The sequence below is a fragment of the Festucalex cinctus genome, chromosome 4 (assembly GCF_051991245.1).
Source record: "Festucalex cinctus isolate MCC-2025b chromosome 4, RoL_Fcin_1.0, whole genome shotgun sequence".
NCBI lineage: Eukaryota > Metazoa > Chordata > Actinopteri > Syngnathiformes > Syngnathidae > Festucalex > Festucalex cinctus.
In genome coordinates, this window is record NC_135414.1 from 29,865,353 (window position 1) to 29,885,157 (window position 19,805).

The 19,805-nt window shown below is 41.2% G+C and overlaps 1 protein-coding gene across 2 annotated transcripts in view; it reads right to left on the reverse strand.

Moving 5' to 3' along the window:
• Positions 1 to 19,600, reverse strand: part of LOC144018068 (AT-rich interactive domain-containing protein 3B-like) — a 61,815-nt gene extending 42,215 nt beyond the window's left edge. Inside the window, exons 1-2 of one of the 2 annotated variants that reach the window (XM_077520195.1) lie at positions 19,131 to 19,600; positions 17,302 to 17,964 (exon numbers count right to left, since the gene is read on the reverse strand). In XM_077520195.1, the coding sequence (XP_077376321.1) occupies positions 17,302 to 17,964; positions 19,131 to 19,166 (699 nt within the window). In that variant the 5' untranslated portion in view covers positions 19,167 to 19,600. Of the gene's footprint in view, positions 1 to 17,301; positions 17,965 to 18,352; positions 18,899 to 19,130 lie in introns of those variants that run through there. The other variant, XM_077520194.1, reaches the window with a different exon arrangement.
• Between the last annotated feature and the right edge of the window lie 205 nt (positions 19,601 to 19,805).

The following is a 19,805-nucleotide window of genomic DNA, read 5'->3' on the forward strand; positions in this document are numbered from 1 at the left end:
CCCCCATCACTTCTATTGGAAATTTCTTTTGGCCTTGCATACTGACTTGACCAAAGGGGAAAGTTGTTGGAACGGAGGCTTTTACCTACATCGAACAGGAAACGATGCATTTGCATATGCTGTTCCTGAGTAAACAAGTCTAAGCGACTTGCAAGTCTGGTTTGCCAAATAAACTGTGTGCATTTGTTCAGTACGCGGTCCTTTCACCAGGACACCACATTCCACAGACGGCGTTGGCCCCATCCACCCCGCCCCCCTCCCCATTACATCCACAGGCCCCTCAAACAAATGCAACGTTTATAGGTCGCTGTGGCCAGAAGTTCGCACTCGTTGGTTCAAAGAGGCTTTCACGAGCAGAGCAAACATTTTGGAGTGAATCACATCTGTGCCACCGCATAAGTGAACCCTTTTCCCACAGCTCTGCGCAAGAGAAAAATAAGACCGCCGAGGCCAGATTTTTCCAGCCCCTTCCGGTGCCCCCCGCACACATCATTTGATTTCAACTAAATTGCGCTGTGCTCTTACAGCAGAACGACATGTACGTCGTCCAGTCATCAAACAAAGCATTTTGGAATCCCAATAAAAACAACACCAATCAGGTTGAAGCGGCTATTCGTAGCGTCTCGTGATCTAAAAAGCTGCGGCTAAAAATACAGAGCATATCTCGCACCTTTTTCAAGAGAGAGCATCCACTTGACTCCCGCGCTAATGGCCAGCCGGACATATCGCACAGACCTGATAATGTACATTTGTCACGCCGACAACCACCATGTGTTCACATTCACAATGAACAAACATATCTAATTAAAACTGCTAGCAGACATTAACGTAGCCTCGCAACCACAATATAAGTAAAGTTTTCCAATTTTGAAATGAACATTCAATGGCGTAGGCTAAATCTGCATTGGGGCTACATTCAAGGATGGGCAGAAGTCGGAATTTTCCCAGCTCAAACCAGGAAGTTTGTATGGGAAATTAACTCGGAAATTCCACTCACAATGTCAGAAAAAATAAAAATAAAAATAAAAATAAAAAATAAAAAAGGACCCCAACAGACTACAAGTAACGTCACTCCATAATGGCGACCACAGACCGTGAATGGTAAAACACAATTTACTCGAGTACAGAACTAGATAACTTTTTTCATTCATAAATATTCTACATAACTTCACGTAACACAACGTACGTGACAGTATGCCGCTATCTCACTACATGAACTTATAAGAACTACTGAACTGTATGAAATGATTATGAAATAACATAAAAACCATAAATGAAGCAAAATTGCGAGAAGGCAAAGTTTGCTGGAGGTCAAAATGAGGACCAAAATAAAAAACAATTTATCACTATCCGCCATTTTGGTTGTTTACTTTGGTCTCGAACGCTTTCAGGTCGGAACTGTGAAAAACCAACTCGGCTATATCCGACTTCCAACCATCCTCGAATGCAGCATAATTTGGGCGAACACCCAAGCAGGAGTTTGTCAAACTTATGAGCCCTGTAATTCACGCACAAAATGTTTGCTTTAACTTGAGAATGGACAACTTCCTGTTTAAAATGTAAGTCAAGCCCTTAAGACTTTCCCATGTGTCATGTTAGAAAAAATGTTCACCTAATTTCGTGTCTCTCAGTGCTAGGGCCTGATTTTGTTCTAATTTCCAGGGGCTTCACATCCCCTTTTTCACAGTGAATTGTCGAAATTTGTCAAAGAAGATTCCTGCAATTTGAACGAAATGGCCGCTACTAAACAAAATGGCCAACTTGTTCAGTTTCAAGCATATGCCCTTGAGATTTCTTTCCTATCTTATTGTAAACATGTCCACCAAATCAATCAATGAAGTTGGTGCCAACTTTACGTTTTCACCATTTTGCCCTCAGCAAAAATTGGCGAGTTTTCAGCTCTGATGGCACCCCCCAAAAGATGATTCATTCACCGCCATGAGCCCAAAAAGACGTGACAGTGAGAAGGCAGGTCAAAATCAACAAAGTCAGTGTTGTGACTTCTCTGTGCTATCAAATGTTCTAACCCTAAGCGGAATTCACAGCTTCCACTTGGTGACCTAATCGATAAACGGCACTAGCGATTTCTCCTGGACGTATCTGTTTCCCCTCAGCCAGCGTTAAGTGTGCGGGGACATTCCAGCACTGACAGGCCAGCACCCCCTGGGGAACCCCCCCCCGATCGGCGACGGTCCGGGCCCGTCACGCATCTGGAGCTCATCTCCAGGGGCCGACAAACGTCTCGACTGGATGCTGCGGCGGTCAAAAAACAGCGGGGGTCTTGAAAGAGGAACCAAACAACACAAAAAGCACATATGCTTGCAAGGAATGGAATACGATAGCGTAGGACTTCTGCCACCACTGAAGACATCTAATTCACTCAACATAATACCAAATACAACTGCAAAAGATTTGGACTAACGCAATTTTGGAACAATATGAACATGAACAAAACATATCCATTGACATTATCACCTTAGTCGGTGGCTTACAATCAACTTGCACAACGTCACACGACCAAACTCAGAGCTCAGGTGAGCAGTGATTGGTCGCCACCTGAGCTCTGTGCAACTGTGATGTCATTTTCAGCTAGTGGCAAAATGGCCAACCCCTGATATGGATACAAATAAAAATGGGTGAATTTTGCTGCTTAATTCCTGTTCCACAAATGCAATATTAATCAGAATGCCAAGTGGGGGTGGGGGACATGGAACATTTTTATTTGTCTTCCCCTTTAAGTTGTTAATTGTGAAAAGGGAATATGGTATGTACATTCACGTCACAACACACAATGAAACATTTCATTTCAATTTTTAATTTTGATTTATGATTATAGATTGCGTTCTTGCTATGAAAACCAAAACTTCACCATCTCAAGAATTTTGAGAATTGAATAAATAACCTCATCTTAAAAAAAAAAAAAAAACAGGTTGCAATTGCTCTTTAGAAAAGATTGTATGTGTTTATGAATCTGTATAACAAGTTTTCACTCAAAATCAAAATAAATGAGCTTTTCTGCAATATTGTAATTTACTGAGACAGATTTTTCTCATAAATTTGCGAGTTTTTCTCTTGAATTTGTGATTTTTTTTTTTCTTGTATATTTGCCACTCTAAGATGTCACAAATTTGCAAGTTTATTTCTCGTAAATTTGTGATTATTTTTCTCGTACATTTGCCACTTTGTCACAAATCTGCAAGTTTATTTCTCGTAAAATTGTGAGGGTTTTTTTCCTCGAAATTTGCCATTTTTTCTCATATTTGTACTGTATGTGGCCCTAATAAAATTTAAGTAAGTTAGTAAAAGTTGCCTAAATAAAGAAAATGGCATCTGTCAGGCAAACTTGTTTTGCATTATCAAAGTATATGGAGTGGCCTCCAGACACGGAATATCCATAAATCACACACACTGCTTTTGTATTCGTATCTTGCCTATCTGCGTAAAGTACGAATTACATGGAATGTAGCTACATTGGTTTAGGAGCCCGAAGCGGGCTGTGCACAGGAAATGCAATCTGACAGATTTGGAGCGTTTTTGCAAAAGGGAAGTGTGTTAATAAATGTCGAGAAGCCAAACATGACGCAACAGGTCACATATGGATTTGTGAATCATTGAGGAGCGTATGTGCAAGTTTCTCAATACATCAAAAAGCTAAGATCAGCTCTTGCATGCTAAAATAAAATCTTTCTTGGGACTCCCCCGTCACTGCTAAAACGAATGACCTAAAACGATGCGTGGCGTTCACATGTGGAAAGTGTCCTCTCAGGTTTTCTAATCACATTTATTTGGGGCAGCAGAACCCGAGAGGTCTTTGTCAGAGCAGATGGCTTCGGCTAATCAAGCGCCTGTCTTGGCGGGGGCTGGGCCAGCCCAAAGCTGCCGCTAAAATTAGCCTAACCGCGTTACACATTAATATGATCACGTTGGTCAGGGTAACGAGATTCCAGATCTTATCGCACAAACCGAGTTACACTTAGCACCTGCTACCATATATTTACTAGGGGGTGGAAAAAAAAAGAAAAAAAAAAAAGACCCTTTAATGCTGCAACAACGTCCTTGCAATAATCCACATTTGACAGTCAACCCCGTTGTTCATCATTTCATTTACAGCCGCACTCTTTAATCATTTACCGTACTTTTTGAAATGACTGACCACACTCATCACGACCCACAACATGAACCAGCCCGTGTACTGCAAAGTCATGTCAAATGATTTTCCTTCATATCCATTCAATTTTTGTTCCGTTCACACGCTTGCATTTCTACGCCGAAAGTCGTGCGTCAGGATAAGTATGGGAGACAGTGCGGTAGTGTTAAAACTAACAAACGTGACTGAAATTGGACTAAAACTCAAGACTAAATTTAAAAATGGCAGACAAAAATTAACACTACAGTGTGGTAACATTTGATGTCTTTGAACAGAATATTATCTTTAAAAAAATGAGAGCTCCTACTTTGCCCTCCGCCAACGACGCGCTCTGCACATTTTAGCAGATTGCGTGCCGCTCTCCACATGAGTAAAACGGACACAGGAAACAAAATGACAAGCACTTGAGAGATGGATTCGACCAAAACGTTCAACTAAACCACATCGTTTCTTATGAAAGCCCACGAGCTTAATGTAATAACATAAACAGAATGTGAAATGCCACAGATGGGCTAATGGGAATTAGCATTGATTTTGCGGTAATGACTGGATAAACCTTCAAAGAGCTGCCACTTTAAAACACAAACAGAGCAGCAACGCAGGTCAACAAATCAGACAATATTCATAAACACACGATGTGTATCTACATACATACAGACTAGAGGTGTCAAAATTAATCGAAAACTTATTGATCATCTTAAAATTGTGCAAATGCTCCAATTTCAGCCTTAACAGTTTTTTCTCTAATTTGCAAACATCTGCTTTTACATCGGAAAATAATTAACTCATTTGCTCCCAAAAACATATGTGTTCTACTAAATCTTACCATGCTTGGTGTCAATCGCTAATCGTTGTTGTTGTTTTGTGAGATAATTGTGATCCTGCGGGTGTGAGTGTTGGAAGCCGATCGGCGGCTACATCGCTGTTAGCGTAATGTGACATTTTCTGGGCCGCGGCCAACACTTTTTTGGAAGCTGCCTTCCAACAAGTGCACGCTTACGCGGGCCAGCGTGGCCACATGCTATTACAAACACGGCAAGCGGCTGTCATGAGTGCGCAGTGAAAGGGCGGGGAGCAAAAAAAAAAAAAAAAAAAAAGGCCTCTGCGGGCGCCCGTGGCTGCGAGCCAGAGCCCAGTCAGGCTGCTGCCGTGTTTACCCCCAGCCAGGGCCTTGACACGGTGGCCCAGTTAGCACATAGCTGGCTCCTGACATCGGGCTGGACCTCTGCCAATGCTGTGGCGAGATCGAGAGAGAGAGAGAAAAAAAAAAAAAAAAAAAAAAGAACACTAACAAGATGCTTTTCAAACACCGGAAGTTAATTTGCTAGCTTGTAGCTCTTTGGTGCATTTTTGACTCAATCACTACTTCATATCCAAGCCTTCTTTGTGGGAAAAAAATCACAGTAAAAGGACTCGACTTCTTCAGAGAAGACGGTTCTGTGTCCCTGAGATGAAGACGCTTTGTTCTGAAAATGTCCATAGCAACACCAAAGAACAAAAGCAAAAGACCTTGTGAAGATGCTGGCTTAGACTGATAAGAGTGTGTCATTAGCCGCAGTGAAAAAAAAAAAAAATCGATACTATACACCACTCTGCCAGCAAGAAGACATCCATCAAAAAGAAACAAAAGACAGATTACACATAAACAAAGACTTTCATTTTTTTCCCCCCTCAACATCAACTTTATCTTGTAACAAAATGTACAAACTACTATTATATTTACATTTTTTTTTTCTTCAAAATCACAGCTATAATTTTATCATTTTTAATTTTGGAAATTTTCTTTTCAGTAGTGTACACCAATTTATTTATTTATGCTAATAACTTGAATGAATGATCTTTTGTCAATTTCTGCAGCTTAAAAAAAAAAAAAAGTTTTTGTTCAAAATTTGTCTGCATAAATATTAATATGATTAAATTAGATTGTGCGGAATATTAGATGTGACCTATTTTCAAGATCGGTTAACGTTTTGCTACGTGTGTAAATATAAAACAGGGAGGCTCACATTACTGTTATCGTGCCAAGGGGTCAGCCTGGCTGCAGGGATAGTCTATCATGCACGTGTACACAATATAGTGTACAGTATCGCTACACAAAGCCAGGCAGACTTTGCTCAACACACACACGCATGCTGATATGACCTCGGGGCTCGATTGGCCCACAGCTGCCGAGGAGTCGTCGTATTTTTACACTTAAGTGGGAGGGGCCAATAGGATGCCACCATGCTTCAGGGGGAAGCGCCAGAGTGGCGTGGTTGGTTCGGGGGGGGGGGGGGTGGGTTGCTCGCTGTTTCCGCTGGCGGGCGACTGATCAAATTACAGCAGGCATCAGTAGCTCAGTTTCCATTAGGAGGCGAGGAAGTTCATCCTTGGGGGTCCATTTAAATGGGAAGAGGCGGGGGAAAATGTGACAAGTGGACACTCCCCCTTTTTTTTTTTTTTTTTTTTTTTTTGGTAACACATTTTTGGCCTTTCACTTCCATAGGTGAACTTAGTTTGACCTTCTCTGAAGTTTTGAAATTCAAATGTTCAAGCTCAACTGCCAAAATGTTTCAGTAGTTTTTGCAACTGAACAGCAAAACTCACCACAAAGAACGGACTCATCCATTTCCTGGTTCAATTACAATTGGTGTTAAAAACGGTCCTCTTCGCCATGCTGTTCATATTCAACATCACGTGACTAAAGAGAACCGCGTTAACAATCGATCAGCAGTACATTTGCAAGGCTTCAACAGGTCATATCTCCATTTTTTCAGGACAATTAAAATTTTAATCTAACTAATAAACCCAACATTTATTTCAAGGTTTGATTGATTCAAAAATAATTCCTGTGCAAAATGTTCAGACAACAATGATGTACAGTATACTGCTTCTAACATAAAATTAAAATTCATATAGCTTGTGCTGAAATTCCACAATAACTATTGTAAACATGTCTTGTAAAGCACCCATCTAGCATTCAGACACTTGACACATTAAAAGTAAAAAAATAAATAAATAAAAAATAAGCAAAATTGGGATTTAAAATAAAAATGACTCAGGGACTCTCAGACATTATGAAATTCAAAAACAAAGAATATATATATTTCATTTAAAAAAAAAAAAACAAACAATCATCTTTGGAGATACTCGACACATAACCACCACGTGAGAGGGCTTCCTTTCATACCAGCAAGTGGCAGCAGTCAAAGAAAGGTTCGACTGACTGATTGTTGACGGTCAAAACTGTTAGCAAGGTACGAAAGCTTCTCTTTACGCACAAAAACAAATCCCAATTTATCAAATGACTCGTATGTGGACAATACTCCCATTTTGTAGTATTGATACTAGCAAATGGGCGGAGCATCAGTGGGAAGGAAGAATCAGCTTTTGAAGGGCCATTTAAAAATATACAACAAATGTGTAATAATAATCCTGACTACTTGTGATAGAAGGTGGTTCACTGATAATAAAGTTGGAGACAGACTGGCCGCCATGTTGCAAGTGGACAGTGTGAACAGTGTTAAGGCAGCAGATGTGTCCTCTGGGACCAGTTGGACCACAAAAAAAAAAAGAAAAAAAAAAAGAAAAAAAAAAGAAAAAAAAAAGTGTGTGCTTGCACCAGCAGGCCCTCTCATCAGCTCCTCCCATCCAGGCCCTTTGGCTTTCTTTTTCTTTTACTGCCGCCGTGACACCGACGAAGGGGGTTGAAATGAATCGAAAGATCCCAACTATAACACGGGCGAGCAAACACCCACCATGGAGCCCTCCTACTTACTCCCACCCCCATTCCCATTCGCTGGTCGCTTGTTGGGGGGCCCCCAGTGGGAATGTTCGCTCACTGTTTGAAGAGTTAACTCTTTAATTCCGTCTGGAATGTTTCCTCTGGGTGGGGCAGACCGCGAAGCCCGCTCCTCCCCCCCCTTCATCGGCCTACTAAATTCAATACCTCTATTTCTGGTCGGGGGGAGGCGGGTTGGTCTTCCACATGTAGGTGTTAAGAGCAGGTCAGCACAAAGTGAGGTTTGTGTGTGCGCGCGCCACGTGATTAGTCATGACACACTCGTTCAGATCAATCTGGAAAAGTCATTTAGCCCCCCCCCCACAGCTGAGCTCCGTAATTTAGGGCTGGCCCAAAAATCGCAAAAATCTGCGCATAGTTGATGACAATTGTTTTTAAGTTATATGCCATTATTTTCCCGATTCGAACACTTCGTAATATATTTTCCTCCATGCGGCCCCTGATTTAATATGAGTTTGACACCTCTGCTTCATCCAATAAGGAATTTGGGGACCTGATGACGGATTAGCAAATTCAATATGTCAACCCCTGATCACAAGATGGGGCAAACATATCCATTTGTTTATTAACGTTTATTTGCTCCATAACCTCCACGTATTAGTGAAACATTCATAAATCAAGGTAATGTTTCGCATTGAAATGAATGGAAATGCAATCAATCTGTTCCACAGCCAGCAAAGATATTCTTCCCTTTTGATGTCAGTGTGTGGATAAAAGTAAATAAGAGTACAATATAGAAATAAATGAAAAGACACTATTACAAAGAAATACCGCACTTAACATGATTAAGTGTTGATTGTTCATTAACTTGAACTAAGGAGGGGAAAAGAAGAGGACTTCAGTTCCTCACTGGAAAAGGGGAAAATTCTGATTCAGTTTTTTTCTGTTGTCTGTTTCTTTTCTAATTCATTGATTGACTTTGACACAACAAAACGACTTGAGCAACTTGAGCAAAACTTTTGCCCCAGATTCTGATCCAATTCCAAACTGTATGACCACAACCGCATTTGACCTATAGTGTCATACATTTCTCCACTCCATAAATTCTGCCTAGCAACAAACATCTGGGTGATTGTGCGATCGTTCTAACTCAAAGGCTTGTGCGATTAGAATCATATTTTTGTCCCAGAAGTCGTCTCATATTACGACTCGTGCTTCCTTTCCAGACAATTTGGATCTTTGGCGCACAGCGGGAAGGCCCAACAATCACTCAGCGACGATCATACTCGACTCCAAGCGGATACATATGGTGAGAGCAAATCATTTTTTACCACTTATGTCATTAATAAACACAATGATCTTATTAAATTGGGTTTAATGTTCAAATATAGCCTGTCTCTACTGGAAACTGGAAAACAAAATAGGATTAGATGGTCGCTAATTGGCACGGCTCTGCATTTCCGTCCTTACAGAGAAATTCAACAGGCAGCTATTATGGCCACAAAGCATTAGGCGCAATGCCACATTCATCAGCAAGGGAAAAAAAATGTCAATAAATAAAAATGTTAAAAAAAAAAGAGAGAGAGAACTGGGAGCTGAGGTGACTCCAGAGAATGCTGCAGGGAATCTTAACCTAGAGACAAAGCAAATAAAAACTAAAGTAACCAGCTCTGGTGGTGATCTTGATTCTGTAAATGCAGTTATCATGAAAATGTGAAGTCGACAGTGAACTTTTCCACCCGGTCACTTTCGAGTGTTAAGGGAGAGGGTGGGCTGGGCTAAAAAGTCCAGCGAGCGGTGACAAACGATGGCGGCCGACAAGCACAGACAGCAGCATTAAAACTCCTGAGCCGCTCCCGGGGGCTGACGAGAATAAATCAGCGAGAAAGCAGAAGCAGCCAGTTGAGTTGCCATTTTGTCATCCGAATGCAATGAGCGAACAATGAGGTGTGTTTACGACAAACACAAACAACAATTTGAAAAGGGAGTGAAAAGAGTGTAAAAGATAAATTGTTTTTTCTAGAATAACCAAGAAAGGAAAAATCTTATCCATACAGTGGTCGTACAATTCAGTAAGAAGTAACACATTTTCCCGCCAAGTTGAGCTTTTTGATGCATTAATGACAGGTATAAAGAATTATTTATTTATTTACAAATGATTGACCAATCAAGTGTTGAAAATAGCTTGCACTTTGATGATGTGGTTGAACGACGATGCCGTTTTCAGTGGCTCCTGAAAAGAGACTTGATGTTTTGTTTATTTATTGAACATATAAACATAAACAAGTAGCAAATAAAAATATAAAGAAAGAGGAAACTCATTTATGATGGTTCACATGACCAAAGGGAGTAGGACGAAGTTAAAAACTTATCTACTCGTACCAGTTATTCTTTGTATCTTTTAACTTATTTCACTATTAATACAATAAATTAATACATTACGATAAAAGAAAATGTGTAATCCTGCTCGTGGACGTGTAGACAATTACACTTTAACATACATACATTTTTTCATTTTATTTTATTCATTTATTTTTTTACAATTTTCTTTTTTTTTTTTTGGTCTTCCCACTTCTCAAAAATCTCAAACACGCAATCTTGATCGATCGACCCTTCCTCCTGAGCCGCAGCTGTGGCGGCTCAGCTGCCCTCACTTCCTGGCTGACGTGTTGCTGGGGCGACAGCTAAATTATGCAACAGGCCAGTGACGGGGGCCTGTGCCAGCAGGAGGCGGGAGGTAGCCGATTCTATGCGTCCATGTAAAAAAAATCTCTCATTGGAAGCCAAATTTCAAAGTGTAAATCCAGCATCATTTAGGGGGAAAAAAAAACAAAAACGTTTTTGTCTCGACAACTTTCGAGTGACAGTGGGCATGAAAATTCTTGAATCCGTCATAACAAAAATGAAGGGAAACAATGGAAAACTTAAAATTAATAAAGAATATAGTTTAAAAAAAATCAACTTTTACAAATTGATCAAGGAATTTCACTTACATATTCATACAGTCTCTTTGAAGGAACCGCCACATTTACACAAAAGTTCATTTGTAATGTAAAAAGAGCAAGAAACTCATTACATCACATATCGAATCGCTCCACACAAACTACCCACTAATTCAGGCACTTTTATTAAATATAAAGGGGGCCCGCCACCTGTAGCACAACATCACCATCAATACACAGTCCATCCCTGTTGCGCAGACTGGATTAATACTACATTCATCACACAGGGATTATCGTTGGCTTTCTGCATGCGTGCGTGCATGTGTGCTTGGGGGAAATCAGCAGTTTGTGGTTGGTGGATTACAGGGGGTCACATAGCCCATGTCCCAGCACGGCTGAGGCCAAAGAGGGGCCGGGCAGCAGGCCAGGCTGAACTCCCCTCCATGCGACGCCATTGTGCGAGCCCATGTTTGGCAATTATTTACTCGACTGTTTAGAAAAAAAAAAACAGCAGTGACCCCTCTCTGCCCCCCCATATGCCCTGTAAAACAGTGCCAACGACAGCTTGCATTTAACAAAAAAAAAAAAAAAAAACTTAAATCTGGTCACTCGTATCTCAAGGCACTGCCGTATAGAACAAGGGATAAATGTATCAATAAATGTCCTAAAACACTATGTTTTGATCCACCTCCACTTATAATGTTGCTCAACTGTTCACATAAATTCTGTTTAGAGCGGGACCAAATATACTCAGTTTTAGAGTAATACTTCCACTTGGAAGAGAGTAAAAATAAAAGTCACTCAAGGGTTGAAGAACGAACTTACGACCTTCAGCTTGGGAGAAAGTCGATCTACTTCCTGAGCAACACAGATCCTGCTGGGTGTTCACATATCACTCGCGGCAGCCGGAATCTTCCGAATTCCAAGAGAAAACAAAACAAAAAAAAAATTGTTTTTTGGTCTTCTCTTGGAGATAGGGCAAACAGTAGGAGGGGCATAGCTCAGGTAGTAGTGTGGCAGTCTCCCAAGCTGAAGGTCGTGAGTTCATTCGTCAACCCTTGAGTGACTTTCATTTTATTTTCAATTCTTTATTTTACTCTCTTCCAAGTGTAAATATTACTCGAAAACTGAGTCTATTTGATCCCATTCTAAATAGATTCAAATTTACTCTAGTTAGAGTAAAATTTACTCTACAGTGAAGAATGTTGTATAAATAGCATCTAAAATTCATGTACAAATCGTAACCTATGGTTTGCAACTCCTGCTTTAATTGAATTATCATTTTTGAGGGCCGTATCGTTTTCCACTCAATTATCCATTTCAATATGCGCCGGCGTGGTTCCTGGTTAAGCGCGCGGGGCCACTTTACAAACGAGAACGGCGCTTCATTGTCTCGTTGAGCTTTTATCATGGCGTCCTCTCTCTTGTCACTGCTTTTAGAACGTAATAAATGAGCTCTTGCCATTATTCTAGGGAGGCTGCAAAGGTGGTGGTGAGGGGGGGGGTCGCTGGATTTGCAGCATCTGCCTGCCCGACTCGTCTCTCTCTCTGGCCTCCCAAAGACAATGACATCAAAAAAAAAAAAAACTGCACTGTCCTCCTCCCCCTCCAGCCGTGCAACCTGAAACTGCCTGAAGAGATGAGCCGCCATTAAATACTGCAGAGCTGACATAATGACAGCAAAGATAAAAGAGAGGGAAAAAAAAAAAAAAGTCCACCCCCCTCCGACCCCCGCAGGCTTGCACGACCCTGACTAATATAAGACATGGGGCCACTGATAACTTTACTTTGCTGTGTGATCTTTGACAAAAGCCAGGTCAGCTTACCAAATAATGCAACTCATGACAACAAGTCGTCTTCACGGACTCCTTCCATTCCACAGTTAACCTTAATAAGCTAGGCCTGTCCTAACGAGCTTTTTGCTTGGAATCGACACCCACGAGAGCGCAAACACAGTCTGACAAGGACACCAAGTCCAAATTTAGGTTTTTCTTTTTCTCCTGACAAAAAGATGAAACATACATCTCCAAACGTTATGCTGCATTCGAGGGTGGTGTGAAGTCGGACTTCTCTGACTTCATACTAGGAGAAGTATGCACAGGAATGCCCCTTTGAACTCAGAAATCCTAGTTGCAGCCGTGGGGGGTACATACATCACTTGACAATGGCGGACCCCGTAGAGACAATTGACCGTGAACGGCAAAACATAATCTACATGATTATAAACACATTTATCTATTTAGTTACAATAACATTCGAAAACCTCAATTTTACGCAACACAACGTGATTTGGCCGATATTTTCAAGTCCTGAACTACAAAATAAGCGCTAATGCTCAGAGCTACCAGTTTTATTGGCCTTCAGATTTAAAAAAAAAAAAAAAAAAAGCTGATGCCAATATTTGTCAAAATGCCAAATATCGGCGCCGATAAATCGGCCTATCCCTAATATAAATACAGGGAGTCCTTGAGTTACGTTCCTACGCTAGCGATGTGATTTCGACTTATGTCGAATTTACCCATTAAAGTCAATATTTACATCAAAATAATTTGCATTAAAAAAACTCTTAAATACATTACAAAAAAAATAAAAAATAAAAAAAAATAAAAAAAACAAGATGCTGTCCGAATGAAGTCCAAATCTTTGCCGCCCTTTTTTTATTGAAATAAAACTTTTTCAGTATCAAATATTAGTACTGTATTGGCAAGTACTCAAATTTAAGTACTTGTACTCATAAATGATCTGGAAAAAAAGTGCAATATGTGAATCCCTAGTTAGCATTTTGTCATAGAGAGCTAGCAAAAAAAAAAAAAAGAAAAAAGAAAGAAAACTGTTTCAGTAAAAAAAAAAAAAAAAAAAAAAAGCCTTGCGTAAACATCCAGGGTAGTTTTTTTTCCTTTTTTTTTGTATATAACAAAGAGGCCGCGCTGAAAATAGAACCTTCTTCTTGGCAGAGGAACTACTACGACTGCTCCAGCTGTTGTTGCTGCATTCCATCGCCTGCGTCATCGCCTCCAAACGCTAAATTTGGAATTGGGCCGAGGGGGGGGAAGCACCGCTCGGGAGACATTTGCCGTTAAATATAGAGTGTAATAACATCCCGACATGTGATCCACGCTCAGATAGCTCAGTCTTAACTTGCCGTGTCCTACTACTGCGCTACGCCGCGTGGAACTCGGCCGCCGTCCAACTAAAAAAGCCTTCCCGTGTTCTGTAACGTTGTGCTGAGGCAATATTTATCTTGACGGGAAAGTGCACTTGGCACACGGCCGAAACTCTGCGGAGGAGGGGGGGCTGTGAAGGCAGAAGGCGGCGGGAGCGCTCCGAGCGTTGCTACTGTGTGTCGTGTACCACTTCCAACATTCCCACCCAGAATTCTCACGTTGACCCGGGCCGCCACCCACAGCCTCCAACGCCTGCCGACTTGACGAGCGGGACCCGAGCCAAACCAGACGAGGCTCGCAAACTCACACGCGAAGGCGCTCGGAGCGCTCACGTTGCGCACAAGCCTGGCCCGGTGCCAGCACTCACTTAAGCGGATTCTTTTTTTTCTTCTTTTTTTTTTCTTCTTTTTTTTTTTCTTTTTGCCACAAAAGCCAATTGTGGGTCAAAGCTCGCACACACGTTGGAAGCGTCTGCAAAATAGTGGCTGAGTTTTCATTGCATGTTGTAAATGTTGTGTGTGAATCGAAACAAGATTATATTGGATGGTAAAAACATTATTACCCTTTTTGAATCTAAGAACAAAAAATAGCCAACTTTGTTTTATTGGGGAAAATATTATATCCACAAATACAAGTTTCTGAACACGAAACCTTTAATCAAATTATTTTTGACTGAAATTGACTATTATTTTAAGTCTCGTAAATTTGTAACATTTTATCAAATTTGCAGAATTATAAAAAAAAAAAAAAAAAAAAAACTCTTGGAGCTACCTGGATGTTATTGTTTGTTTGGGTTTTTTTTTTAATCTTTTTTTTTTTTCCATTTTATTGTTTTCCCAGTTTTTCATTTGTATTTTATTATGGTATTTGTGTAAATTGGATTGACTGATATTTGTATTATTCTTCTATGTTCAATGTTTAAAAAAAAATGTATGTTGTAATTTGGAATGTCAACAAAAGTTGGGGGGGGGGGGGGGTCCTTGATTTGCAACCATGCTCAAATTCAAGGCACATTACCATTAACAAAATGCACAATATTCTAAATATTATCCAGTACGCAAATATTAAAATATTGAGCTGAGAATCATTAATGTGAACAAAACAAAATATAGTAGGGACCAAAACATGACATTTAAATATAAACAGACATATCCATTAACAATAGGTCCACCCAGAAAACTAAAGGTATGTTAAAACCACCAAAGCCAAGGAAAATATCAGAAATACAGTAATCATCTGAAAATGACAACATCAAAAAATTCCATAATCAATTTCCTCAACAGCACCAAAAATTAAAGGCACATCAAAACAACCACAGTGAAATGTCATAAATATCAATTGTAACTATATCAACATTTCCAACCAGAGATTATGGAATTTTACCACTCGAGAAAACTGTCTAAATTTTAACAACGGTGGGAAAAAATAAAAAAATTGAGAACAGCAACTCTGACAAAATCAACCGATCAAAGTGAAAAATCCTAATAGCCATCTCAAAACGTTTGCAAAAATTTCATCCAGAGATTTAAGGTACGCCGCAGAAATTAATGTTCACAAAATAGAAGAATGCAACCAAAACAAAGCAAAATGTGGGGGGAAAAAAAATCATCACAAACTGCTGACAAAACGTACACAGTGACTTACTGCCACAACATTAAATCAAATCAAATTTCTGAATGTTAAAAGCTTACAAATACCAACAGCACATTAACACAACAAAAACAAAGGATATCAAAATGTCATCACAAGTCATCTTTTCTGCACCCACTTATTTATGCTGTATTAACATGACCGAAAATCAGAAAAGTGCCTATATGTTAAAAGTGAGGCCATACTGGTCACACCGCCCTTCATTTCATCTTTACAACACAACTTGCACAACCAGTATAGTCATATAAAAGAGCTGTTTGGTCTACAACATTCCTCGGGGTGGAAGATCTCTTGACATCTTGATTTTGTACGTTTGCGCGCCTCCCAGGGTATTTGTAGTTCACTTTGTGAGATTAGCCTGTGGCTAACAGTAGGGGGTTGAACTGAGAACTTAAACCAAACAAGCGGTTAGGGCTGCCCGTCACTATCAAGTCTTTTTAAAAAGCGATTACCCCATCAATTATTCAGTGATCGAATCATTGACAAATCCCTCCAACCCCCATACATATATATTTTTTTTTAATCCAGTAAGGTTTACTGTGTGTTGAATTGTGTGAAAAATAACTACTTGTTATATTTATTTTATGTTGTTGTTATCTTATGTACATTATTAAACAACACAAAAATTAGCCTATGCTAAATGATTAGCAATCACGATTAGCATTAGCGAACTAGCGATTACCATTTAAGGTAGGCGAACCAGACGTTGCATTTAAGCCGGGACAGTCCTGGTTTTGAGCCTTGGCAAATTTTGCCAACCTCGTTGTTTTGTCCCAATATTACGCAGGTACTATTTTTTATTTTTTTTGGCCATGTTGTGTATGTCATCACCATGCATATGATAAACCCATGAAAATGGACTTTAACTGATAAATTCCTTCACATTTACTTCCAAATTCATGTTTGCGTCGTTCACATCCGCATTTACTCGATAGTAGACAGAACTAGAAATACTTCCTGCTTTCGAATCTAAGAATCATGGGAAATGTAGTCTTGCCGGCTTCTAACAGCTGTCGGCACCGAGCAAAAAAAATAAAAATGTTGGATAATGGCGAGTGTAAGGACGTGCTTATTTAGTGCTGGTGAACTGTCACCACTGACCTATATATATGACTGGATAGCCGACAGCCCATACACGCCATTGCAAGCCGTTGAAGTCACAGGGCGGCCATCTTGTTCCTCCCACCTCGCAAGCAGACTACTGTATAAACTATACGGTATACGTACAGATGAGACAGCTCGTAGGCAGTTAGAATCAGGCCGGAGGCGGGTCACTCTTTTTTAAAAAGTAAAAAAATATAAATAATAATAATAATAATAATAATAATAATAATAATAATAAAATAAATAAGTGGACGTTAAGTGCTGCTTTGAAGACCACCTTTTTCTTTTAGCGCTCAGTTCCTTAGACTCCAATATTAGATTTGGAAGAAGCACCTTTTGTTTTAATTAGTGTAGTAAAGTCAACTAATCGACTGGTCCTAAGAACTGAGAGGCTTCTCCATGTACTGTGTGACATCTGTTCTTTTTATATTTTGTTCCCTTCCTTCTGCACCAAATGTGAATTGCACCATGGCCACAAAAAAAAAAAACAAGGTAAGTCCATAACAAACCATGATTTTTGGTGTCCTAAAACCAACTTGGACACCCCCCGACATAAAAGGGAGCAAAACTGACCTGTCTGAAGTGGTCGTCGAAGCTCCAGTCGGCCTGGCCGTTAGGTGAGGCGGCCGGGTGAGCGCCGGCGGGCGACAGATCCTCGTCGGGCTCCTGCTTGACCCTGACGGGCGGCGACGGCGCCCTCTGCGGGGCCGACGCCGCAAAGCTGCCGTACGGTCGGGCGGGCGGCATGCGGGCGGCGCTCTGCTGCAGCGCCAGCGTCTGCTTGCGGAGGAACTCCAGGCCGCCGGCTGCGCCGCCGCCGCCGCCGCTCTCCCCGTCCTCGTCGCTGCGCTCGTCGCCATCCATCATCTCGTCCTCGTCGGCCGAGTCGCGGCACCGGTCATCGTCGTCGTCCTTCTCGGAGTCGACGCTGCTCTGATTGGTCACGCGAGGTGGCGGCGGCGGCGGCGGGAGCGGGAGTGGGAGCGGCGCCACTCCGGCCAGGCCCTTGCCCATGAAGTTGGCCCCCGACGCCCGGGCCGCCGCGAGGATGGCTTGCTGGGCGGCCACCTGCTGGGCGTACATGATGTGGGCCTCGCGCAGCTTCCTCTCCTTGCGCTCCATCTCCAGCCGGGCTTGCTGCTGGCGCTGGAGTTGCTCCATCACCGCCTCCAGCTTCATCCCACCCGTGGAGGTGCTCTGAGGAAAGGCTACACCGGGCTCCTGAGACATGCTGGGCTGCAGGGCAAGACAGCATACCATCAAATAGACTGTTATTCATGAAGCCAAGTTGATTTGTATAGCACCGTTCATAACGGAGGAAAATCCACAGAGCTGTACGGAGGCAAATGAAATGAAATTATGAAAGCACCACATAAAAGTGGAATTAAATGAAAATGGTAAACAAATAGCAAATCAAAGGCTATCAAGCTGATATCAAAGGAAAAACACAAGATGGATTCACGAAAACAAAATAGCAACCTGAAAACACAGAATTATATTCCTGTTGAATTATATTAATATCAATTACACGCACAAGCTACTCAATCACTGTTGTACAAGTTCCACGTAGAGGAAATGTGCCCATGAGGCAAACAGTAGAATATTCAAAGTTTTGCAAACATACAGTAACACAACGAGCAGCTGTCCCCTCCCTCAAATGCACAAACATAAATGAGCATGTGTAGTGGTTAAACTAGATGGATAGATATGAACAGCGACACACAGATAGGAAGATGGACAAATAATAGATTGATAGACAGACAAGAGATGGAAGAGACCGATAGATACAATGCCCGACATCCTACTTCAAAAGTTACGTTTTAACTGACATTCCGAAGCTTGCAGCACAAGTCTGGTTAACGTCCATTTTATATTTGAGACCGTTCTCGCCAAACAACCGAAACTAACGTTTTCATATTTCGACGTTAAGTGCCAATTAAAGTCGTTTAGTTTTAAAATACAAAAGACGCAAGCAAATTTGAATAAACGATTCGGATGTTGCCAAAAGTGGTTTCCAACAGAAACTGACGTAAAAATGACCTCTGGGTGAAAATGAACGTACATACTGTCAAATAAAAATGTTTCGCCTTTCCACCCTTTAGTAAACAACTCCATCATCTTCCGTGTGGGGATACGGGTTTTTAAAATGCTTTAAGAAAAAAAAAAAAACTACACGAAACATTTAAATGACCTTTGTGGCGTTTTCCCCCTCCGACTTTTCGCTGTTTAATCTCACCGGCCTCGCGCCCGCCAATTCAGTACACATCGTTCAACTTCAAAATGAACCCAAAACGCGGCCTGTTTTGTTTAGATGTCCTTGTTTAGTTGTAAAAGCAAAAAAAAAAAAAAAAAAAAAAAAAACAGTTGAAAAGGAGCCCAGCGAGACGAGCACTCGTACTCACCATTTGCGCCTTACTACTGCCGGAGTTGTCCACCATGCCTCCCGATTGCCTCGCTGCTGGCACTCGTTCAAACTCACTTGTAAACACACGCGCACGCCAGCACACGAGTACGCGCACGTCCGGGGCGGAAGAAGAGGAGGAGGGAGCAATGTATGCGAGACTCACACGCCAACAAAAAAAGGCGCTCAAAGCTTTTATTTCCCACGATTGTTGCAGCTTTTTTTTCACAACATGAACGGGACACCACTTTGCTTCGCACTCTAGCAGTCTTTTAGTTATTATTTTTACAGCCCTTTTTTCCAGATGAAAATGAGCATACCAAACCCGAGTCGACTCACTCTTTCCCCGACCCCCTTCTTCCTAATACCCCCTCGAAATACGGTGGCACAAGCTCCGCCACTCGAAGGGTGCCCTTAATTGCTCACTGACAGAAATTTGCTCAAGAATGATGTGTCGGGTGAGGGAAGACAACTGTGGACGTTCGTTCAGTGGCCTGTGGCGTTCAAAGAAGCTCGGAATTTTTAAATCAACATGACTTCGCCACTTTTTTTCAGCTCAGCTGACAATGATTGTTGAAGTACAAGCAAACTATTACTTATCAAGAAAATATATTACATCATTCATTCATTATCACCCTGTTGTATGATAATCCTTACTTATCCAAATTCCGGTTAA